Below are 22,680 nucleotides of genomic sequence, written 5' to 3'. Positions count from 1 at the left end.
GGTCAAAAGTAGATCCAGTAGATCAGGAAAACTAAGGTTGGATAGGAAAGTGGGACCAAGGGATGTAGGGACCCATAGTCAGGTAGATTTATTTAGATCTGATGCAAAAGAGGCACTGTAGATTTCAGAAGCAATAATAATGTGGAAAAAAAAATGAAACATTTCATTAACTGCATGATGACCTTGTATAAATCACAATGATTCACTCACTGGTAGGGCAGTGATGATCAATCCAATGGCATTCATCCATGCTGTAATGTTCTCTCTCGGTACTAAAGGCTGACTGTTAGTTGGGAAAAAGAACAAAAGAGGGGAAATTATAAAAACATTTTATATGGTTGACATTGGATCTTTAAGGATATATAATTTGGGGGCTGACAACTGATCTATTTCAATAAAACTACAATGGATTTTTAGTGAGTAAAAATATAAATAAACGCTAAGTAAGGCTTTTCAAATTTTTCAGTTTTCCTCTTTAACAATGGTTGCTGAGCTGAAAGACTACTTCACTAATTTATATTTATTGTCCAATCATTATCCCCTACTTTATATTGGCCTTTAAGAAGAAATCTTGAAAGACTGTCTTTAGGGAGAAGCTAATGTTATTCCTAAGTTAAACATCAAACAGCTAATAAAGAGTAGAAGTAGGAACAAACCCAGGTTTTCTGGCTGTTCAGGGCTCGTTCCATTTCACCTTTATTACTAAGACAAGATCTGAAACCTAAAGGTAGTCACTATTCCATGTGCCCTAGCCTTGTGCCAAAAGGTATGTCTCACAGCTCCAAATAAAATACCATTCTCTTAAACACTGAATCTTATTGCATGAAACAGGATACACACCTCTTCAGGACAACATTCAGAAGAGCATTTCCAACATCTTGGCCAGAAACAGCCAAGGCCATGAGCTCCACACAAGTGACATGCAGTGCGTGGGCAGCAGGGTTGGGAAACTCGTTGAACCTCCAGTCACAGTTTGGGAACGGACCAGGAGACTTGCCAGCCATTGGTGCAGACGATTAAAGCAATAACCGGTGGATTATTCTGAGATGAAAGGCTCATGTTTGCATAGCGCTTTACAGTTTTCAAAGGTTCAACATGCAAACATTTCATTTGATACATCTGATTATGAGCCCTCAGTATGTGATTTATCAGAGGGCTTAAGAGGTAAACCATACAAACTGAATACAAATAAATCTGACATGTGTTGATAGCAACCATGTGCTCAACCACAGGTATCAATGATTAGTCTTATATATATAAGTAGGTTCTTATTACTGTGACATGACGGCTGTGGAAGCAACTAAGGTATCCAAAGGCTTTATCAACCTACTTTCTTTTAATAGTTGTAGGAAAGTTAATAAGAACATTACTTTCTCATGAGTAGCTCTTTTACTTCAGGAAGTAATTCCTGTAGGAAAATTAAACCAGGCCTATTTTTGTAAAACTGCTCTATTTAGTAAATAGAGTGGCATAGTGTATAGCCATATTAAGTATAGTGGGTTAACAATTTAAAACAGAAGTAGAGAAAGAAAACACCAATATAGAATCTTTTTCACTAAATGTTTTAAAAATTATTCAGGGATTTATTTAAAGCAACAAAGTTCTACGTTCTCCATAGAACAAATGCATATACTATAATATATAGTATATTTATTTAGGAATGTTTTTCTTTAAAACAAATCTCTAAGGTTTTTTTTTTAAATAAAAGTTTTAATGGAGTAAATTTCTGTCTATCTGGCATTATGCTGCTAATTTAAGATTTCAAAACCTTTACAGAAGTAAAAATTAAAAAATAAAATGTTCTAAAAAACTGAAGTCTTAGAATATATAAAAACTTTGGAATATTTAAAATGATAACATATGTTCACACAAATCAACATATAGTTATTTCAATAGAGTCTGGAAAATCACAATAAAAAGGATATTATCTACTAATCTGCCAATCAGTTTGCAGTAATAAGAGTCGTCTGGGACCCAGGGATTGTCTTCTCGTGCATTCATAGCATTTTTCAGGTAAGTGTCACTTAGACACCAGCCCTGTGGTCGGTTATCCTTGAGCGACCCAATGATTGCATGGACAAGTTTTCGTTTGAGACTTTCGCGATTTCTCAGGTGCATTTCATAATAGTGCAGAGTATTATACAAATAAGTCACTGGACGATCTGCCAAGAAGAAAACAGATCACTACAATGTTTACCTGGTACTGACAATTGTAAAAAACTGATCTGGTTTCAAGATTGCCAAAAAATAGCTCAGAAGGTTATAAGACTATTTCACATGTTAGGCAATTGCATACAATGGCTATTTTTATTTTAGGGCAAGGCAGAAGGCTTCTAACAATATACACAGCTTCTACTGAAGGATAGGCATCACATTTAGATATAGCAATTCCACTCCTGGAAACTTATCCTGCAAAAATGATGTATGTGTAAGCAATGTCACTGTAGTCTGTTTATACTAGCAAAAGATTAGAATAGCCTACATGATGAAAACAGGGGACTGGTTAATGGCATTTAATCATGGCAAGTTAATCATGGCATGTATGAAGCAGCTTTGTATGATCTGATACAAAATAATAAACTGTAAAACCTTATAAAGGTTAATAACAAATAACATATATATTATATTTGTGAAAAAAATAAACTACCAACCCCAGAATATTTAAGGTTAGGATACACAAGAAACTGGTAACAGTGACTGCCTACAGGGAAAGAAAGGAGGAGCTACAAGAATAAGCTAGAGGACAGGGGTGGGGACTAACCACTTTTACTGCATCAGGTGCATATATTACCCAATCCAAAAAGAAAAGTAATTTTAAAGGAAAGCTCCCTTGAACTTCATATTTACTCTGCAGTGCTAAAATGCAATTCAGACTTCTGCTATGAAGGGAGATATCTTAGATCAAGGACTAAGAAGAATTACCTCTATTTTTACAGATAGATAAATACTCTCTATCCCCCACCGTGGCTGCTCCAGGATTCCCATGCTCTGTCACGGGCTTCACCGTTCTCGGTTACCAGGCTCAAAACTTTAGAGTTGTCCTTGCTTGCTTTCTTTCGATATTCTCCCCATAACTGGCCACCCAAGCTCAATTTCTACTCTTGACTCTCTCTCCCTTCCTCGGCATTTTCAGTGTCACCATACTTGTTTAGATGCTAACTGACACAAGTCTTTGTGCTTCCTCCTTCCGAGACATGCTGCTATTAGAACTGGACTCACCTTTCTAAAATAATGCTTTCCATACCATGACTTTACTCAATAACTTCTAGCTAATTCTCCATTATCTGTAGATTATAAAATCAGAACTTCTCAGCCTGGCATTTACAGTGATGAGTTGCCAGGTACAATTTAGCCCAATGAGGCAATTATTTAAAAAAAAATGCCTTGCTTTTAACACCTCCATGATTTTTCCAAAGGATTTCTCCTGCCTACTGTGCTCTCTTCTCCTGTTTATAAAGATCACACACATTATAGTTCAAACCCTATCCATCCAGGAAGCCTGCCAAGATTCATTTGGTTCACAGTAATATCCATCTGTTCTGAACTCATACTTCTTTCTGTACTGATTTGATAATTAATCACACAATATATAAAATAAGGCATCTCTTGCATATTATTTATTTTTGCTATAATTTTACCTATTGATATTTTTATGTTCTATTTTTATACATCAAGGCATCATCACATAGCACTTCTGATGAAAATGCTTTTATTAAAAATTATTAAAATAAAACCTTATAGAATTATTATTATCCATATGGTCATGTCCAGCCTACTTTTTTCTATAGAGAGCTTAGGTGGAATTAAAATTTTAAAAAGCTCACCATGAAATTTATATAAGCCTCCCAGGTGATCTAGTAGAGTCTCCAATGATTTGGATACCGGCAGCAACTCTAAAAACCTGTGGATTACTATATCAAACACTGGAAGGAATCGGAGACACACATTTCCAAAATAGATGGGCAGATATGGAGACTGTATTGGCACAGGAGGATCAACTTGCTCCGCCAGGCCCTCAAAATAGAGCTTCTCCGGGTATTTCTGTGGAAGTGAGGAAATGGTAAATGTTTAGGGCATCTTTTTTTAAGTTTTCTTAAAAAAAAAAAAAGCTAAATAAACCTGCCATTTTTCAAAGAATATACAACTGTGTTTGCTCTGGCAATGCAATGAAATCTAGAGTCCTTAACAAAATTTCTACTCTCCTAAAGATATACCAAAAGAGATTTACATATGAAAGGATTGGGTTTAACTCTTCATTTTCTATTGTAAGTACCCACACCTACTAAAACTGCAGTTTCAATTTGTTCTTAATATTAGAGAGACTCTAGAACCTTGAGAAAGTTTAGGCAGCTAAGTCACTTCTACACAGACGAGACAGAAAAGAACAGACCTGCCGAGAAAACAGCCAAGTCAATTAGCCAGACCTGAAGTTTGGCCTTAAAAAGGATGAGCTGAAGCACTAATTTTCATTAGTACCTTGTGATAATTCATGTGCTTGGTGTGCCAGTCATTCTGTAGCCAGTGTTCTGGGGAATTTTCCTTCACAAAGTCACTTACTCGATTTCTAAAATCATTCGGTTTGAGTAACAGCAGCTGAATTATGAAATAACAAACCTGGGCTTCATTCCCTTCGTGGCTACGCATGGCCTTTGGAGAAGAACAGAACAATTAAATGAAATGACAAACCTATGCGAGAGCAAGGCTCCAAAGATCCCAAATTTGAAGACACTAAAATCTCAGAATTTCACTATACAATCCACCCCAAAATAATTGCTCAGCATTCCCCAAATATGCCTGACCCCTTCTTACCTAGTTTTGGCTCTCACCTGGAATGTCCATCTTTACTCTTTTATTTACTGATTCATAGACTTATCTTATTTCCCTTACTAGACTGTAACTTTCTTTATCTCTATGCTCTAGAGCTGAGAGCTGAATGTTAAGCACTTACTTCAAATATCACTACAATAGTATTAAAATATGTGGCAGTTTCCAGCCTGATTCAGTGATTTTTCTTAAAATTTGGCCTGAAATAGACATCAAAGTCAGGAGAAAAAAAACCACTTGGAGAATACTGGGTGACTATAAAAAGCATTGTTTCTTATATATTATGGCTACCAAAGCATACATAAATGATTATTAGCACTCCAAAAAATAACTCAGTGACTTTTTTTTTTTATTATTACTTCCTACCTCTTCCAGGAGTTTTTGAGAATCATCTCAGAGCATCACAAAGCCAGGACCACATCTGTCTTACTTACTTTTCTACCTTCTGTACATACAACATAGTAGATATGCAATACATGCTTACTGAATGGATGAGTAAAGAAATTGGGGAATCTTTAATTCCTTCGGGAATTGACAGCAATGCATGATATACAGTATAAATTCATTAAATCCTTAAAAACAATATGGGGCTTCCCTGGTAGCTCAGCTGGTAAAGAATCCACCTGCAATGCAGGAGACCCCAGTTTGATTTCTGGGTCAGGAAGATCCCCTGGAGAAGGGACAGGCTACCCACTCCAGTATGTTTGGGCTTCCCTGGCAGCTCAGACAGTAAAGAATCTGCCTGCTGGGTTCGATCCCTAGGTTGGGAAGATCCCCTGGAGAAGGGAAAGGCTACCCACTCCAGTATCCTGGCCTGGAGAATTCCATGGACTATATAGTCCATGGGGTTGCAAAGGGTCAAACATGACTGAGCAACTTTTACTTTACTAGAAACATACAGCAGATCAGCACAAGATCTAGCCATTAACACTGATCCAAAGAGAATGAGACGGCTTAGAAATCTGTTCTTAAGTAAGTGTATTCTTACCAGGCAGAGAATTAATCTGTCCAGTGTAACAATGTTGTACTTCCACACCATATCATTAAGAATTTCAATGCATTTGTTGAGCTGCTGACCTCCAGCTGACGTAGAGAACTCGTATACCAGGAAATCTGCAAATGTTCTCACATGGACTACTAAGGCCCTGGCTCCAATTCTCTCCAGTACTCTGGAAAGCAGAGAGTAAAAAATAAATTACACTGCTGGTATAATGGACTGACAAATGGAATGCAGATCTAGGTTTTCGACTTACCTATAGCCAATCTGATTAATATGATCTGTTTCCAGGAGCATTTTCCAGAGCAGACAAAGGAAGAGAGGAGGAGAACGTTGCGCAGAAAAGTGGGTGATGATGTCATTTTCGTTGGTCATTGACTTCCACTTCCTATACTCCTCCTCTACATTTTTTTTCAGATTAAAACGACTCTCTTGAGGTACGTTATTTTGTTTAAAGAATGCCTACAAGGAAGATCAGAAGTTTATTTCAATCGCTATAGTAAAAAAGGGCACTAGCTGCAGAATCAGGAAACCAGTTTCAGGCTTGACTCTAACACGAATAAATTCCATGTGCCCTCAAGTAACTCAGTAATCAAGGCCTAAATTTCTATATTGGGAAAATATAAAGACTTTGATTGGATTATCCGTAAGATTCCTTTCCTAGATTTTCTAAACAGAAATTCCAAGCAAACCTGAAATCAAACTTTCTTCAGTCATCTGTTGATACTTCTGCTCATCTTTGAAAAAAGAGAAAAAGAAAAAGATATGCATGTACTCTTGGGTTACATATTTTAATATCCCTATGAGGAAAATCCATTACACTAACCAGGTGGTTCTCAGAGTATGGTCCCCAGACTATCAGTGTTAGCATGACCTCGGACCTGTAAGAAATGTGAATTCTTGGCCCCCATCTCAGACCTAATGAATCAGAAGCTCTGCAGCTGGAGTCTAGGGGTCTAGCTAAATCACCACTCCAGGGGATTCTGATAAGTTTGAGACCTACTGTTCCAGTCCTATTAGAAGTTATAGAAAACAGATGCTTATTACGCTTAAAATTTTCTCTGAAAAGTAGAAGACAGATGAGGTTTTCCTTTCTCCATATTAAATAGCCAAGTTTATTTCACACAATAGTTTTTCTGTGTGATTTAAAAAAAAAATCAGTCAAACGTACAATGTGTATATTCTGTGAAGCTCCACTACATTGTGTTTCTCCCCATTACTGTTCAATGAGAGAGAAAGAATTGTTTAGGTCATATGTTACATTTCACATGATTCTAAAAATGTTAACTAATAAGATGAAGCCATAACAATTGCAGTTTTAGAGACACATCTGGTCCTTCAATAGAACAAGGAACAGCTCAAGAGATTTTGGGAGTAATAAGAAAGATTCGCAAGAAGAAACAAGAGCTAATTTTCTTTGGATGTCATCAAAACTTTCTAGAATAACACAGTAAATGGGAAGAATGATTTCATATACTGTACATTCAATACATAATTCAAACAAAATTACCTGTAGTGGGCCTGGAAAGCAACTAAGAGTATGTGAAGCCCAATTATGAGGAGTAAAACTCATGATGGTCTGAAGTATGTCTTTACACCAAGTTCCCTGAATTGAATCAGAGCCTGTAAAAAAATCTAACACAAACAAATAAATGTAACCCAGATATAAAAGATCATGTCCATAATTCATAGATGACATCACAGAGAAAATCACTAGTTTGTACAGTCAAAGAATTTCTGCAGAGCATTCACCACTTAACTAGTAATCACACAAGTAAATATGAAGATAACTAGTGAAAAGGATACAAAAGACATTTGGTACCTTTTTTTCTTTTTAAGATTACAGAACATCAATGACACAACAGTGGTACAGGCCCACCACGGCTGCTCATTTAGTTCACTCCTGACAGTGAGGTGTTATCACTTTACTGAGCCAAGGAAATAGAACTGTTAAAGTACAGCAGATATGTCTTCTGGTGATTGAACCACCTACAGTCTATAATCCTCTACATCAAAGAGGTTTATTTATGTAAAATAAGACAGTATACACGCACGTATTGGAGTAACACACACATGTATTGGACACATGTAATACACACATGTATTGGACAGTAACACACATGTTACTGCTAAACTCAGTAACTATTTCTCTAAAACAGCCATTCTCAAAGTCTGGTCTGCAAACTTTGTGGGTCCCCAATATGTTTCAAGGATTTGATGAGGTCAACAATATTAAAATAATAATAATAATAATAATAATGATACTAAGACACCATTGGCCTTTTTACCATGCTGAAATGTGCACTGATGGTGCAAAAGCAATGGTGGGGTAACACTGCTGGCCGTTGGAACAAATCAAACAGTGCTACCAAATTATACTCACAGCCATTGTAATCTTCACAACACACCCTTGGCAGGAAAAAAACTGCCAGTTTCACTTAAGACTATCTTTGACAAAACTGTAAAAAAGATTATGTCTCAGCCCTTAAGTACATCTGTTTGTAACATCCTGTGTGATAAAATGGAAGTATGCATAAGGTGCTGCTGCTACATAGCAAAGTATGAAGGTTATCTTGAGGAAAAATACTTTGTGATTGAGTATTGGGTCAAATTAGCTGTTTTTTCATGGAATCCCAATTTTACTTGAAAGAGCATAGTTATTCAGATTTGGACATTCGGCAGGTATTTTCTTGAAAATTAATAAAGGGAGCCTCTAACTTTAAGAAGAACAAGTGTTCTGAAGTATATACCGTGATGTTTAAAAGAAACACTTGTTAAAGCAAGTTTTCATCTTCTGGGATATACTTTTTAAAACTTCCATCCCTTGTAGTTATGACTGCATGTGCCAGGCCTCTAGAAGTTAGTGTGTTAAGCTGAACCAACTTGATTGGAGTCGCTGTCCATACATAGGGCTTGTTTTCCAAAGAAAAATATTGTTTAGAGTAGCAAACTTATAAGCCTGCTCAGGCATGCTGTAAAGCTGCTGGAAAAGTAACTTGGAGCAAGTTTTGTGAATGGAAATGTAGTGCTCAAGTCACATTCTGCTTTAAAAAGTTGTAACAAATACAGATGACTTAAAAAAAAAAAAAAAAAAAAAAAGAAGAAGAACAAATGACTGTATCTTTCACCAATGATAAAATTTGACCTTTCAAGCAAAAATGAGAATTTTGGAAAATTTGTATCCACTACCACAAACCCAATAGCTTTCTAAAACTTAAAGACTTTTTTCCTAATGAAATTTGTAGCAAGGTTAAAAAATATAATTTTCTGATGCTATATAATGAAATGTGTCAACATTTATAAGATCTACCTACATAATCCAGTAAACCAATGTTTTCCAAAAAAACCAATCCATAAAGTTAAAATATGCATGAACACAAAATCCATTAAATGTCCAAAACAGATAAGCAGATTATAATGTGACAGAGCAGGGTTCCACATCAAGATGAACATTTAAGAAACTACCAATTTTTCAATTTTGTGTGACATTACAGTGGATTCATAATTAGCTGAAAAAGCTATTTTAAATACTTTTTTCCCTTCTCAACCTACTATCTGTGTAAAACCGTATATTTTTTTTTTTACTTACTTCTTCTAAAGTAACATCTACAACAGGTGAAATGTAAGAGAATTCAGCTTATGCTCCTTTATGCCAGACATTAAATTCAGCTATGATCCTTTACACCAAAAATTACATTATTTATGTTAACATGCAATAGGCTTTTTATTGTTTGTAAAATGAGTCAGATCTTAAAAAGTCCTACTTTAATACCTAACAAAGCAAATATCATAGATATAAGCCATATAAACAGAAAATGTTTGGGAATTTTAATCATTATTATTATTGTTATTTTTGAGTATAATGTGGTCCTGAGACCAAAAAGCTCAGGAACCGTGACTTTAAAACGATGTCAGATGACTAAAAACTGATGTCCAACCAACTTAAAATGGTAGTACAGAAGAACTTGCTTTAATGACTGAAATGGTAAAGATAACCAAACAATAGCTGGTTTTTCTGGATACAAGTGAGAAGAATCTTTTCAATGTTAGCCCCAGCCCAGGAGTCAGGGGACACGGCACCCTCTGACGCATCTGTGTCCACTGTACCTGTCACGTGGGTTGCTCTAGCTAAGGTCAGTATCAAGGCGCGGTTCAGTTCTTCAGACTCCGCTGAGAGCACCGTCTTGGGATCACTGAGGAAGCGTGTGAACTGCGGCTGCACCTCTGAGCTCCCGAGCGCTGTGATGAGCCTGAGTGCAGTGCTCTCAACGCTGCAAAGCGGGAGAGCAGACACAATCGTGGAGAAGTTAAGCCGCACATAAACTCAGAACTCTAGAATTAAATGTAACTCTAGGTTAATCACAATGGGAAAACAAGCAAACTATAAATTTCTCTTCTTTGATTAAAAACAAACTCTTCTGTGTGAAAACAAGCTTTGTTTAACTAGTTTTTAAAAATTTGAGGTGTCAAATTTAATAGCAAAAATCATCTGACATTTTTATGCATCTGAAAAAGATAATGTGTAGCTTTAAGGACTAAAAAAAAATGTCACCTGGATACACAGCATGTTAAAAATGACATCTTTAAAAATTCGGAATATATTTTCAATTAGGGCAAAATCAAAATGACATGATACTATAACCACAACCTAAATAAGCATTAAGTTAAAACACAATGTCAAAGGTCGTGGAAGTACTTGTTCTCAGTCCAAAGATCTCCAAGCAAGGATGCAACTATCTTAATAGGTTTCTATTTAAGTTGAACTCTACTTTTTCTATACTGGCAATAAAACACTCCAGAAGCAGAGGAATTTTATGACAGTGAACATCATAAGGTAATGGATTAAGTTCACCATCTTGAACAAATTTTCTAACAAACCCAAGGAAAGACGGTCTCCGGTGAGCTCACCAGAGATGGAGCTGGTTCTGGTTCGTTTGTGCAACTGCAGCCAACGTATGAAGATGGCTCAGGAGCTGGACTCTGTAATGCGGCTGGATGTGGTGCATCCGGTAGCTGAACATCTCAAGAAGAGTGTGCAAGATACCCCAGGCATGAGACTTAAAAACAGTTGGCAGAAGCTGACCTTGAAGAAGAAGAAAATTTAAGACACCAATCAGTAAAAGCTATGAATTAAAAGTTATTTAAGTCACAGCGAGTAAACTCTATGCATAAAGATTTTGATCATGAACATACACATATGCAAACACACAGATACACACAAATACACACATATATTTCCCCAATTTTCTCCTAATTTGTACTTGAATTGTAAGAAAGAGGACTTCCCTGGTGGCTCAGCTGGTAAAGAATCTGCCTGCAATGTAGGAGACCTAGGTTCAATCCCTGGGTTGGGAAGATCCCCTGGAGAAGGGAACAGCTACCCACTTCTGGCCTGGAGAATTCCATGGACTGTATAGTCCATGGGGTCGCAAAGAGTCGGACACAACTGAGCAACTTTCACTTTCACTTTGTAAGGAAGAAAATTCAGATTCTTATTGTAACACCAAATTTGCTTTTTTCTTTGGAATTTGAAAAATGATAGTCAAGTTCATCTGTGCAAGTAAAGAGCCAGGACATGGGAAAAAATTACTCTAGGCTTCCTCAAGTCTTCATTTATTTTTATTTAGTTATCTTTCAAATTATTTTAATAAAGTTAATGTTCCCAACCTTTTGAAGCATGAGGATCATTTTTTAATACACAAATTATATGATACCCCCTCCTATCTGCTATGAAAGCTTAATTTGACTTTCAATTATCTGGAAAGAAGAGTAACCATGGTTAAAATGACACTGCATTTGTAAAAAGTTAGAATTACCACAAATCAGAAAAACACCTTCACATTAGAAAGTGTTTATTATTTAGAACTGCATAATAACTAACAGACATTGGAATGCAGGAACTGAATTGTAATTGCAACTGAATTGCACTGAATTGTAATGCAATGCAGGAACATGCTTTCAAATTGCCAGTCAGACCTGCAACTTACTGCTGTCCCAGGGCAAACCAGCAAGCCAGCCAAACGGGACCAAGGTTTTTATGATCACAGACAGGTCTGTCCTGTCCTGTTTACTGTATCCCAAGCACCTGGTACAATTACATGCCCCCCACCCCCCCCACACACTTTTTAACCATAACTTTTAAAAAATGTATCCCATTCCCTTGACCCTCTGTGAGGGTCTTATCCCTTGTTTTTCCTCTATTTTTCTCTGTAAGATTTGTTTATTTTATATTTCAATTATATATATATATTTTTTCTGTTTTCCTCATTAGCAGGTGATATCTATGATGAGAGTGACTTCTGCATACTTCTACATTCCTAGAAACTAGAAAAGTGTATGTTGAATGAAGAAAAAGGTTAATGGTTATAAAACACCAGGAAGTCCTGTCTTACTGATAAATCCTTTGATGCCCAAAGATTCTATTTCCATATAGACCAATAAGCGGCTGTAAGTTTCCACTAGGGCTGGAGCCAAGGCCACACTTGACTTTGCGTGAGCAAGTTTTATCACTCTGGTAGCAATGCTGTGGATAAGGCTGAGGAGAAACAACAACATAAAATAAAACAAAATAAAAATCCAGATTTTTAACATAAATACAGGAATTATTCTACTTCTAGGGAACCTGGTGTAAATCTGAACTAGCTGAAATGAATCAGCTGTTTTTGTCATTTAGGTTTTGCAGGACACAGGGCAATGATGCACTGTACAGCCTGAGACTGATTCTGGTTTCCATGTTGCTTTCAACCCGCATCAGGGTCTCTCTGTTCACAAAACAGCACAATCTGGGTACAACTCATAAGAATGGAAGAAAGAAGCTGTGATACATATATACAACAGAATATTACTCATCCACAAAAAGGAACACATTTGGGTCAGTTCTAATGAGGTGGATGAACCTAGAACCTATTATGCAGAGTGAAGTAAGTCAGAAAGGGAAAGATAAATATCGTATCGTATATATATGGAATCTAGAAAGATGGTACCAATGAATTTATTGGCAGGGTAGCAATGGAGAAACAGACACAGAGAACAGACTTGTGGACGCAGGGCAGGGGAAGGAGAGGGTAAGATGTATGGACAGAGTAACATGGAAATCACATCACCATATGCAAAAGAGACAGCCAGGAAGAATCTGCTGTAGGCCCTGGGGAATTCAACATGGGCTCTGTACCAACCTAGAGGCACAGGGTGGGGAGGGAGATGGGAGGGAGGTTCAAGACAGAGGTGACATATGCATACCAATGGCTGATTCATGTTGACGTTTGACAGAAAACAACAAAATTCCATAAGGCAATTATCCTTCAATTAAAAAAAAAAATCTTTAAAAAAAAATAATATGCTTGAATGGTTTTAGGCCATTTTTCTTTTACAAATATGTAACTAAAACCACTTAAGAAATTAACTTTTGTTACAGAACCACTTAACAAGTAACTGCAAATCCAAATATTAACAGGATTACCTGTTAATATAAGGTATTAACAGGGCTATACGCAATTCCCTCACATATGCCAGTGAAGTGCATGTATGATTCTAGCACAACATTTACTGCCTGAAAAACAGAGTGGCTGTTCTAGAACCAATGCTCTCCCGACCTGGAGGCCCATACACACATTCTCTTGGACCTATGCAGTGTTTGAAGCTTGAGTCAACATTTAATGGTTGGAAGTCTAGAAATAAAAATCTGGATTTCTAGCCCTTTTCAAAAAACATTTTGAAGAACTAACTACACTAGCACGCAGTTTAACATAACAGAAATTAGCCCAAGTGGCAGTACTGTGAGTTAAGCCCCACACACCCCAGTCACTCACAATCCCTCTCTATACACAAGCTTCCGGGCACACAGTTGCCTGACTTGCCCGCATGCAGCACCAGGCACCACTCACTTACACCATCAGCTTAGCTCCTGTGGTCCCTTGGGGCCTTTTCTGACTTTTAGAGACCATAAATGCCAATTCTAAAAGCACCCCTACATATAGTCAATACAAGAAAAGTATTACAGGTTTTGCATTCCTGGACACAGTAACTCTACTTCCAGCAAATTATTTAATAAAAATGGAATTATAGATAGGTGCAAACACAGCCAAAAAAATAATCTTCATAGCCATTTTTATAACACTAAGACACTGCAAATAATTTCAGTATCCAACAATATGCAATTGACTGAAGGATCACATATAGACCTAAAAAAAGACCTCTATGTAGCAATTAAACCAGATGGTTCTGAAGAGCACTAGCCCTAAGAAGATGCTTAATTAAAAAATGAAAATAAACAGGTGTTTAATAGAGTTGGATACAACTTAGCAACTAAACAACAACAATGAGAAAAAGGTGGCTATAAACAGTACTGTAGTTAAGAGCACATTTTTGGAAAAAACAAAAAAAACCCCTATAAATTCATATATATATGCACATAGAATAAGGACTCAGAATACACATATATAAATGTAATTTTACAATGTTTATTTTTCAAGGAGGGATTATAGCAATTATTTTCATTTTCTTTGGGCTTATATGTATATTCTAGAATTCCCATAATAAACAATACCATTTTTGTTATAGAATAAACCTAAACGTTTTTAAAAATATATCTGACCATAAAATATACAGACATAATCATGAAATCAAGTCTTTACTACACTGATGTCAATTTCTTGACATAAAACCAAACAAATAAAAAGAATATACCTCATTTTGGCATGAACTGTCAGTGAATCCAGGAGGTTCATTGGTAAGGGCGTAATAGATCCTGAAGCCAAACAGCTCGTTCCAGGAAGTGGTATCCTCATAATTCCATTTCCATAAATAGTTTCCACCAGAGCTCCCATAGGTAACGTAAAACATTCTGAATTTGTAGAGTATGCATTGCATAGCAGGGCGATCTTATAGTCATTCATTTGTAAACTCTTATTTCTAAGACTCTGCTGCAGGAACCTAAAATTTCAAGTTCCATTAAATAGAAAAAAATGAAATAAATTCCAGAAAGGTAATCTGCATTTTTTTTTAAAATAATAGTTTAATTTCATGCAAGAGTTTGAGCAAGCTCTGGGAGATGGTAAAGGACAGCGGAGCCTGGCGGGCTATCATCTATGGGGTCACAAAGAGTTGGACATGACTGAGTGACTGAACAAATATATTATCTTTATTCCTATAGATATCATAGTTTCTGCCAAAAGAGTGCTGACACACGAAAGGTTTAAGAAGCATTCAGAAAGAATGTTAGCAGTTAAAAGTGAACAATGAATGGTTATTTGTTAAATAGGTACTACATACACTGCACTAAGATAATGAAGAAATAAGCCACAGATTCATAAATTAGGCTTCTATCTATTATCTACTTGCTTAAGAACATTCAAATGCCTTCATTACAGATGTCACTGAGGAAAAATGGTTAAGGGGTATCATACAATGAAAGTCAAATGAAATGTGAAATCCGACTACCCTGAAGTCTTCTATAAACAGACCTGACGGTCTTTTTCAGAAGGTCTAGGTGGGAATTAACATCCTTGATGGAAGCCCAGTCCTATCTAAAAAAGTGCATCTTTTTTGGGTAATCACAGCTTTGGAAATGTGTAAGGGAACATGACAACCAGATTAGTTCAGTCGGATTGACTGCAGCCCAGGAAGTGAGTGATATCTCAATCAGGCTCAAATCTAAGATATTCTGAAACATTTTTACATATTTTTGGAAATTAAGTATTTTAACCAAGGTAAAATACATAAAAGCAAAAACAGACCTGAAAATTTAAAAAAATGTATATACCTATATATATCCCCACACATATAAACAGGATGGGTTAATCTTCTAATTGCTTTCTGCTGCAGGTATTGATCAGGTTCTTAGTTATAATACACACATTAAATATTTATCCTTACCTCCAGTGGATGCTGGAAAATTTTCATATTTTATATAAATACTGAGAAAATTATCATTAGCCTTCACCCCACTATTAAGTTAAAAAAATGAACTGTCAAGCTACAAACAACTTACTCATGGTGAAGCTTTAGGGAGTGAGGTATTGGAATCTGTAGTTTGGAGTTGTCATTTTGGGCTTTTCTGTTGAGATGAATCCAAATGCAGGTCATGGCAAAGGCATGAGTTGACTGGGGTTTGTTAATGTCAGGAACCGGGATAAACTGAAAAAGATCAATTTGCATATTATAGGAGAGCAGAGTGAACTAATTACATGTATTACAGTCACCCATTTCCACTGGACTCCTTTTTAAAACATCCTGTGTTAAGTTAGCTCCAGCTGTCCTTTGTTCAATAATACAAACCAGAAGATCTAACAGCTATCAGATACTGAAACTACTAAAAGATTGCTTTTACTTTCCAAGAAAATAACAGAAATTCACAGGTGCTTAGTCAAGCTTTTTCTACTGTCACAGAGCATCCACAATCATTAAATTTTTATTTTTTAAAATTTAAACACATCATATGAAAAAATTAATCACATCATTATTTTACTGAGTGTGATAAACATGAATAGAGAATTTCTAAGAGTCACATGTATGCTTTTCAACAACATGTAAGAGATAAGCAATCTAAATGAGCAGCATCAGACACACTGTATATTGATGGGTGAAATTACACAGATGTTTGGAATTTGCTTTAAAATTATCCAGCATTAGGAAAAACAAGATGAGAAGGAAAGAAGAAATAAGAACATTTTTTGGTGATGGGTACATGAGACTTTCTCTTTTTAACTTACTCTACATTTTTTGGTGCATTTAAAAATTTCCGTAATGAAATGTTCCTAAAAAATGGCAATCATCAATACATACCATATTTCAAACACCTTATATAATAAGCACTAGTGTGACATTGGAGAAGGAAAGGAAACCCACTCCAGTACTCTTGCCTGGAAAATTCCATGGATGGAGGAACCTCATAGGTTACAGTCCATGGGGTCACAAAGAGTCAGACACGACAGCGACTTTACTACTTTGACATACTCAATTAGCAAACAACCAAAAAAAAAAATTAACAGATACTGATGTTATTTGGTCCTTAAATGTGTATACATTAAAACAGTTTCACGCTCTTAAAAAATTGTAAACCTTTTTAAAATATAGAGAAAGAGCTTGTCATACTAGCTGTTCGACTGTGATTTGACTGTGATTAAAGATAAACTTCAGAAACAATCTAGTTAAATTTCTTCATTTTACATAGAAATGAACTAATGTCAAGAGAGACTGAATGTCCATCCCATGATTACAGCTATTACAAAAACTGGGAAAAGAACCATGTTTCCATTTTTCAAGTCCAGTGCTCTTTTCACAAAATTACACTAACATCCTTATACATAAACTAGACATAATTCTAATCATACTAGCCAAACTTACTTCTTTTTCCGGATACAGAAGGTCGAAGAGCTTCATGACAGGGAGGAAGTCAGCGAGTGCATTTTTCTGAATACTCCCAGAAATGAATTGCAGGAGAACCCACATAAGATGATCTCGACCTTTAATCAGTCCTCGCCCCGCCAACTGTAAAAGATATTTAAATGCACATCTACACAGTCAAAGAAACAGATATATAAAGCTTAAAGAAAAAAAAAAGAGAGAGAAATCTTGTTCTTAGAAAGTTAGCACCTAACTTTGGCATTTACTGATTACTTTGTCTCTACTCAGGGCACACCCAGCAAAGCTTTTAAAATTAATATTGCTTCTCCCTGATTTCCAAAACAACTATGCAAATCAAAAATGAAATGTTTTAGACAAAATTAAGTCGAGTATGTGTGCACGAGAATCAAGTTTAATATGGGAATGTTACTAAAAATACCGCATCAAAACACAAGGAGTCTGGGGTGGGAGGTGGGAGGGAGGTTCAAGACGGAGGGAACATATGTACACTTATGGCTGCTTCATGCTGATACATGGCAGAAACCAATACAACACTGCAAAGCAATTATCCTCCAATTAAAAATAAATTAAAAAAATACCAGAGTTTGTTATTATTATAACAAAAAGGTTAAATTTATTTATTTTTTACTCTTCAAGGACTGGTTATCAAAAATACTTTTCCTGGTTTCCTATAGACTGTAACAGAAACCAGTGGTGAAGATAGGGGTGGTAAGTAAGCGGTGGTTAAAAGGATTTTAACAACTCTTATGAAAAATTTCCCCAAGATAATCCAGGCTATCAAGATGTTACAGATATTACACCACTCATTTTACTCCCATTCAATGTGTATAAAGCCTTATGCCTAAAACCAACCCTTCCCACACACTTACTTTGCCACACGTATTCTGTTTTGGATTCATTGTCCTCCTCTTTCGTTCACTGCCAAAGCAGAAGCCAGTGAGTGGTCCTAGATTCCTGACACCCTCTCTGTCACCTATTGCCATCATGTCTTAATATACTTCCCCGCCTACCTGCTTTCTCGCTCCTCCTCTTTCCTGGTTTAGGCCTCAGCCTCTCTCCCCCAGACCACAGCAACAGCTCCCTTACTAGTTTCCTGGCCTCTGATTTTGGCTTCATTCATCTCTACATCACTGTCTTCCCATATGTGATGCTTAGCAGTAATTTTTCCAGCTTGTATCTGATGATGTCTTTCCGTTCCTCATTTACTTCCGAAAGTAAATTTTAAATACTCAGAACAAACACAGGGGCATATAAAGGTCTCCATGTCTGGTCTTACTGTCCTGCTTTCCTCATCTCACCAACACTTTCCCTTCTATAGTTTTCTTTCATGTTTTAACACATTTCTGCCTCTAAATGGTCATTTTATTGCCATGGAAACACTTTCCTATCTTTTCCCCTTGACAAATTTCTACTTGTCTTTCAAGTAATAGTTTCAAGCCCCCTTTGATAAAGCCATTCTTGGGTGTCTTTAACAGGGACTTTTCTCTTTCATTTCTATTGCAAGGAAACATGTTTCCATTATTATTATAATCCAATTGTTTATACCTACATCTTCTCACCAGTAAGGAGCTCTTTGAGGGTACTATATTATATATTAGTACCTTTTCATTTTGTCTCTCCTGGTCCTGGCGTTGTGAATATGTGGAATAAATAAATGAATCCAGTTTTTACAGTGACAAGAAAGTGAAAAGCGAAGAAATCATACGAGCACTGAACAAAAGAGAAATCAGAGCTCAGAACTTCTGTTTCACTAGATACACTCATCTGAAATAGACTCATCAGCAGGTGAAATGGCTCTGAAAGAGGGCATGCACTCACCTTCTGATGAAGAGAAAGGACCATATGTGGGAAACTTGCAAACTGGAAAAGCACAAAGAAAATGAGCTGGCTCGAGAGATGCTGCCAGAGCAGCTGGCTGGTCCCCCCGTCATCAAACTTCTCCTCCGTCTCGGACCGCTCCATGGCGTAAACCACCAGGTCCACCAGCTGGTCCTCCAGCACAGGGCAGCGCTGCTTGTGCTGTGGGGCAGAGATTGAATACAGTATTCCAAGAGCCTCCCGGTTAGCTCCCACGTTACCAGTCAAGGGGCGTTCATTGTAACAGAGAGGCCAAGAAGCATGGAATGACGTTGAACTTAGAAAGTTAAGGCTAGGTTTAGTCCATTAAAGCTGCACCATGTTATATTATCACAGAGGATGAATTTCATAAAAAATTAGTTTTCTCACCTAAAATAGGCTTCCCATTAGCTTTTGACTTTTACTACAGACATCATTGTTCCAGTATGACAGACGGAACTACACAGTAGAAAATTCTGTTATTTATTTCTTGAATAAAGAGCATTTTAAAGATACATGAAATGGTGATAACAGTATTAATTTTACAATCTAACTCAAAATATGAAACCCCTGGATTTCCAGGAATCACATATTATGACAAGAGAGCGAACAAAGCAGTGTGTGATCTATTTACTTAAAAGTAATTACCACTGGCTTACACTAGCTTTATATACAGAGGTATATCTAAATATTCAATGTCTGTTTTTCAACGTGTGGTACTTATTTGATACTGAAATGGAAACTTCCTCTATTAAAAAAAAAGGCCTCAAAGTTAAAGCTATGTTCTTCCCTCTTAGAAGTCAAACATTATGCAGCTTTAATTTTAAATTAGACTATTTTAAAATCTAAAACAAGAAAAATAATTGAGTTTAAACACTAAAAATGAAAATGCAACTTCCCTTTCTAGAGGCAAAAAGGTTTATGCTTTTTAAAGTGATTCAAAAGCTTTTATCAAAAGTAATGTTAAGCCATATTTTAAGCCATTTTCATATTTTTAATAAAATATGTTATATGACTTAATAGCCAGGCAGTTGGAAGCCTTACTAATGAATACAATACTAATACAGATGCTTTCCCTGTAAACTTTAGATGTGATTATTAGTCTTTTGCCATGAAAAAGGGATATGATTTCCTTAAATTTAGGGGGAAAATGCAAAATGGGGACGAATTTGGAAAAAAACAAAACATAATGAATAGCATCCCCTCTTTTGCATGCTTTCTGCCAGCTCCAAACTTGTAAAGCTCCAATATAGCTGCACTTCCTTAAAGCATGCAAATAAAACAAACATCTATCCAAAACAGTAAGCATCAATGGTTGTTTCATAATTTTTCCAAAAACACAATGCCATGATCACAGTTCAACCACATTACAGTTTTACAAAGAGCAATATTAACACCACCAGTTGGGACTACAGTACTTTTCCTCCAAATGTAATTATCATTATGAAGCAGAGCAAAGTGCAACAGACAACACTACAAACTATTTCTTAAATCAGCATGCAAAACTACTGTGTACAGGGCTTGAAATTCACTAGTTCTGCCAACCACCAACAACCTAAGAAATGTGTCAGACAACACAAATTTAGAGTGAGATCATTCAAAGTATACAAGAGTCAGAAAAATTTGTGAAAAGAAGTAAAGCCAGGATTTCCAGTAGGAATTTTTCGTTAGTGATGGGAATTTGGTTCTAGTTTGGAAACTAACCAATTTGTCATCTATTCCTCCACCCACGACAGTCTTCCATCAATCTGCTTCAGGAAAAAAGAACAAACTAAAGAAAGTTGGTTTTGAGCACCTGGGTCATTTTTTTGAGTTTTCCATGTTAGTACTAGCTATTTGTTTTAAAGAACTGAATTTTAACCTATATATTTTTAGAAGTGCAGTGATTTATGGTCAAATAGTTCATGATTTAGAGGAAAACCAAAAATACTAAGATTTTGGCAAAGTGAGAACTAGGAAATTTACAGTCAAAGCTGACAATCATTCAATATGTATTAAGACTCAAAACTACCCCCAAATTTTCTGTTAACAGTTAAATCAGTCAGGTATATCCAGGGCACCAAATGCAGCTACTTAGTCTGAGGGTAGAAGAGTATCTATCAAAATTAACTCTGTATTTCCCAGGTGTTTTTGGTTAAATCCAAGGATAGTTCTCAAACCAAGCTTAGGGACAGCTTAAACTTATGTTCCTCTTTTACTTGCCAATTTTAATAATACCAAAAAAAGAGAGAAAGAGAGAAGTCTGGATTATAAAATGAGCTGTGCTGCTAACTACTTTAGAGTAAGTTTTATTTTAGTTTTCAACTGCTAAAAGATAAGTACATTAAAATTAAGACTCTCTACCACATAAATTATTTTATAAAGTGGAACAAATCTGTAAATCAGTTTAATGACTTGTGAATAAAGGCTAATTATTAATCACTAGACTGGCAGTCAATGGATGCTATCTATGTCTATGACTATTCACAAGTTGCTGAAAGCTTTCATGAATTTAAGTCTTCAAGATGTAGGTAGATAAGTTGAATTAGCTTATATCATACATATATGCATGTTTAGTTAAAGCCTCTTTTTAACAGTAAGAATCTAAATTCAGCATTTTAATTTCTGCATAATGGTTCAAACTGTATTGGAAACTTATTTTAGATTTTCAGCCTAAAAATCAGGCACAAAGCATTAATGGAAACATGAATATTAACCCCCACCCATGCCCCTGATTTTTTTCCCACCACTATTTAAAATGGCAAATGATAATGCCTTCAGTCTTAGTAACCATATCCTATATTAAGTGGCCCCTGATATTTCCAAGTAATGGTTTTGGTACTGCTTATGTGGTACAATTTTAACATAATTAGGAGTGTGCTTTCTAAGTTGCTTCAGTTGTGTCTGACTTTGAGACCCTATGTAGCCCACGAGGCTCCTCTATCCATGGGATTCTCCAGTCAAGAATACTGTAGTGGGTTGCCATGCCCTCCTCCAGCCTCCAGCCCAAGGATCGAACCTGTGCTTCTTATCTCCCGCACCGGCACGTGGGTTCTTTAACACTAGTGCCACCTGGGAAGCCCATGAACCTAGGTAGGCATTGGTTAATTTAAAAACCATTATTTCAGAGACAGAAATTAATTTTAAAGCAGTATTTATTGAGGACAACTTGGGAAGAAGAATCCCTTTGTATTTCATTTATCATATTTTCTACCAACCAGAACTGGAGTCCCCTGCCAGTAAATACCACTTTCAATGGTGCCTTTTAAGGATAGACTGAATGATCAGTCTAGTACCTCACTATCTCAGCATAGTCAGAGTTCATACACCACCACGTAAGAGCTCGAGGATGGATCTGTTTTGTAATGCTCCTTTTCAGTAGAAGGAGTACAAACTGTTGTGCAAACACACAAAATAGGATTCTTCCACTGTGAACACTCCCCTGCTGGTCGCAGAACTGGGCTATTAATGACCTTCTGAATGCAACCAATTTTAGGATAAAGTACCATAGCCCAATTCCTACTGGAAAATACAATATGGACAGCTCTTAAAAGGTTTCAAAGCTTTAAGTAAATTATTGCATCGCTAGAGAAAGGATAAGAAAGTATAGTGCAGGATATAGTTCTGTAATGATAAAAGATGTAATAACTTGTTAATTTTTAATCATATGCTTCTTATAC

At 36.3% G+C, this 22,680-nt stretch overlaps 1 protein-coding gene across 2 annotated transcripts in view; it reads right to left on the bottom strand.

The window, feature by feature from the left end:
* MED23 (mediator complex subunit 23) overlaps window positions 1–22,680 on the bottom strand; it is a 42,722-nt gene that overhangs the window by 6,929 nt on the left and 13,113 nt on the right. For both annotated transcript variants that reach the window (XM_070461723.1, XM_070461724.1), the window contains 15 exons: window positions 19,004–19,204; window positions 17,165–17,308; window positions 15,810–15,955; window positions 14,507–14,752; window positions 12,214–12,356; window positions 10,730–10,904; window positions 9,929–10,092; window positions 7,332–7,456; window positions 6,078–6,283; window positions 5,813–5,993; window positions 4,477–4,647; window positions 3,825–4,041; window positions 1,926–2,162; window positions 841–1,006; window positions 211–283 (listed from right to left, as the gene is read on the bottom strand). In XM_070461723.1, coding sequence (XP_070317824.1) covers window positions 211–283; window positions 841–1,006; window positions 1,926–2,162; window positions 3,825–4,041; window positions 4,477–4,647; window positions 5,813–5,993; window positions 6,078–6,283; window positions 7,332–7,456; window positions 9,929–10,092; window positions 10,730–10,904; window positions 12,214–12,356; window positions 14,507–14,752; window positions 15,810–15,955; window positions 17,165–17,308; window positions 19,004–19,204 — 2,595 coding nt within the window. The remainder of the gene's footprint in view (window positions 1–210; window positions 284–840; window positions 1,007–1,925; window positions 2,163–3,824; window positions 4,042–4,476; window positions 4,648–5,812; window positions 5,994–6,077; window positions 6,284–7,331; window positions 7,457–9,928; window positions 10,093–10,729; window positions 10,905–12,213; window positions 12,357–14,506; window positions 14,753–15,809; window positions 15,956–17,164; window positions 17,309–19,003; window positions 19,205–22,680) is intronic.

Source organism: Odocoileus virginianus, chromosome 34 (assembly GCF_023699985.2).
Source record: "Odocoileus virginianus isolate 20LAN1187 ecotype Illinois chromosome 34, Ovbor_1.2, whole genome shotgun sequence".
NCBI classification, from domain to species: Eukaryota; Metazoa; Chordata; class Mammalia; order Artiodactyla; family Cervidae; genus Odocoileus; species Odocoileus virginianus.
The sequence above is the reverse complement of the archived record's forward strand: the minus strand, read 5'-3'. Positions and strand labels throughout refer to the sequence as shown.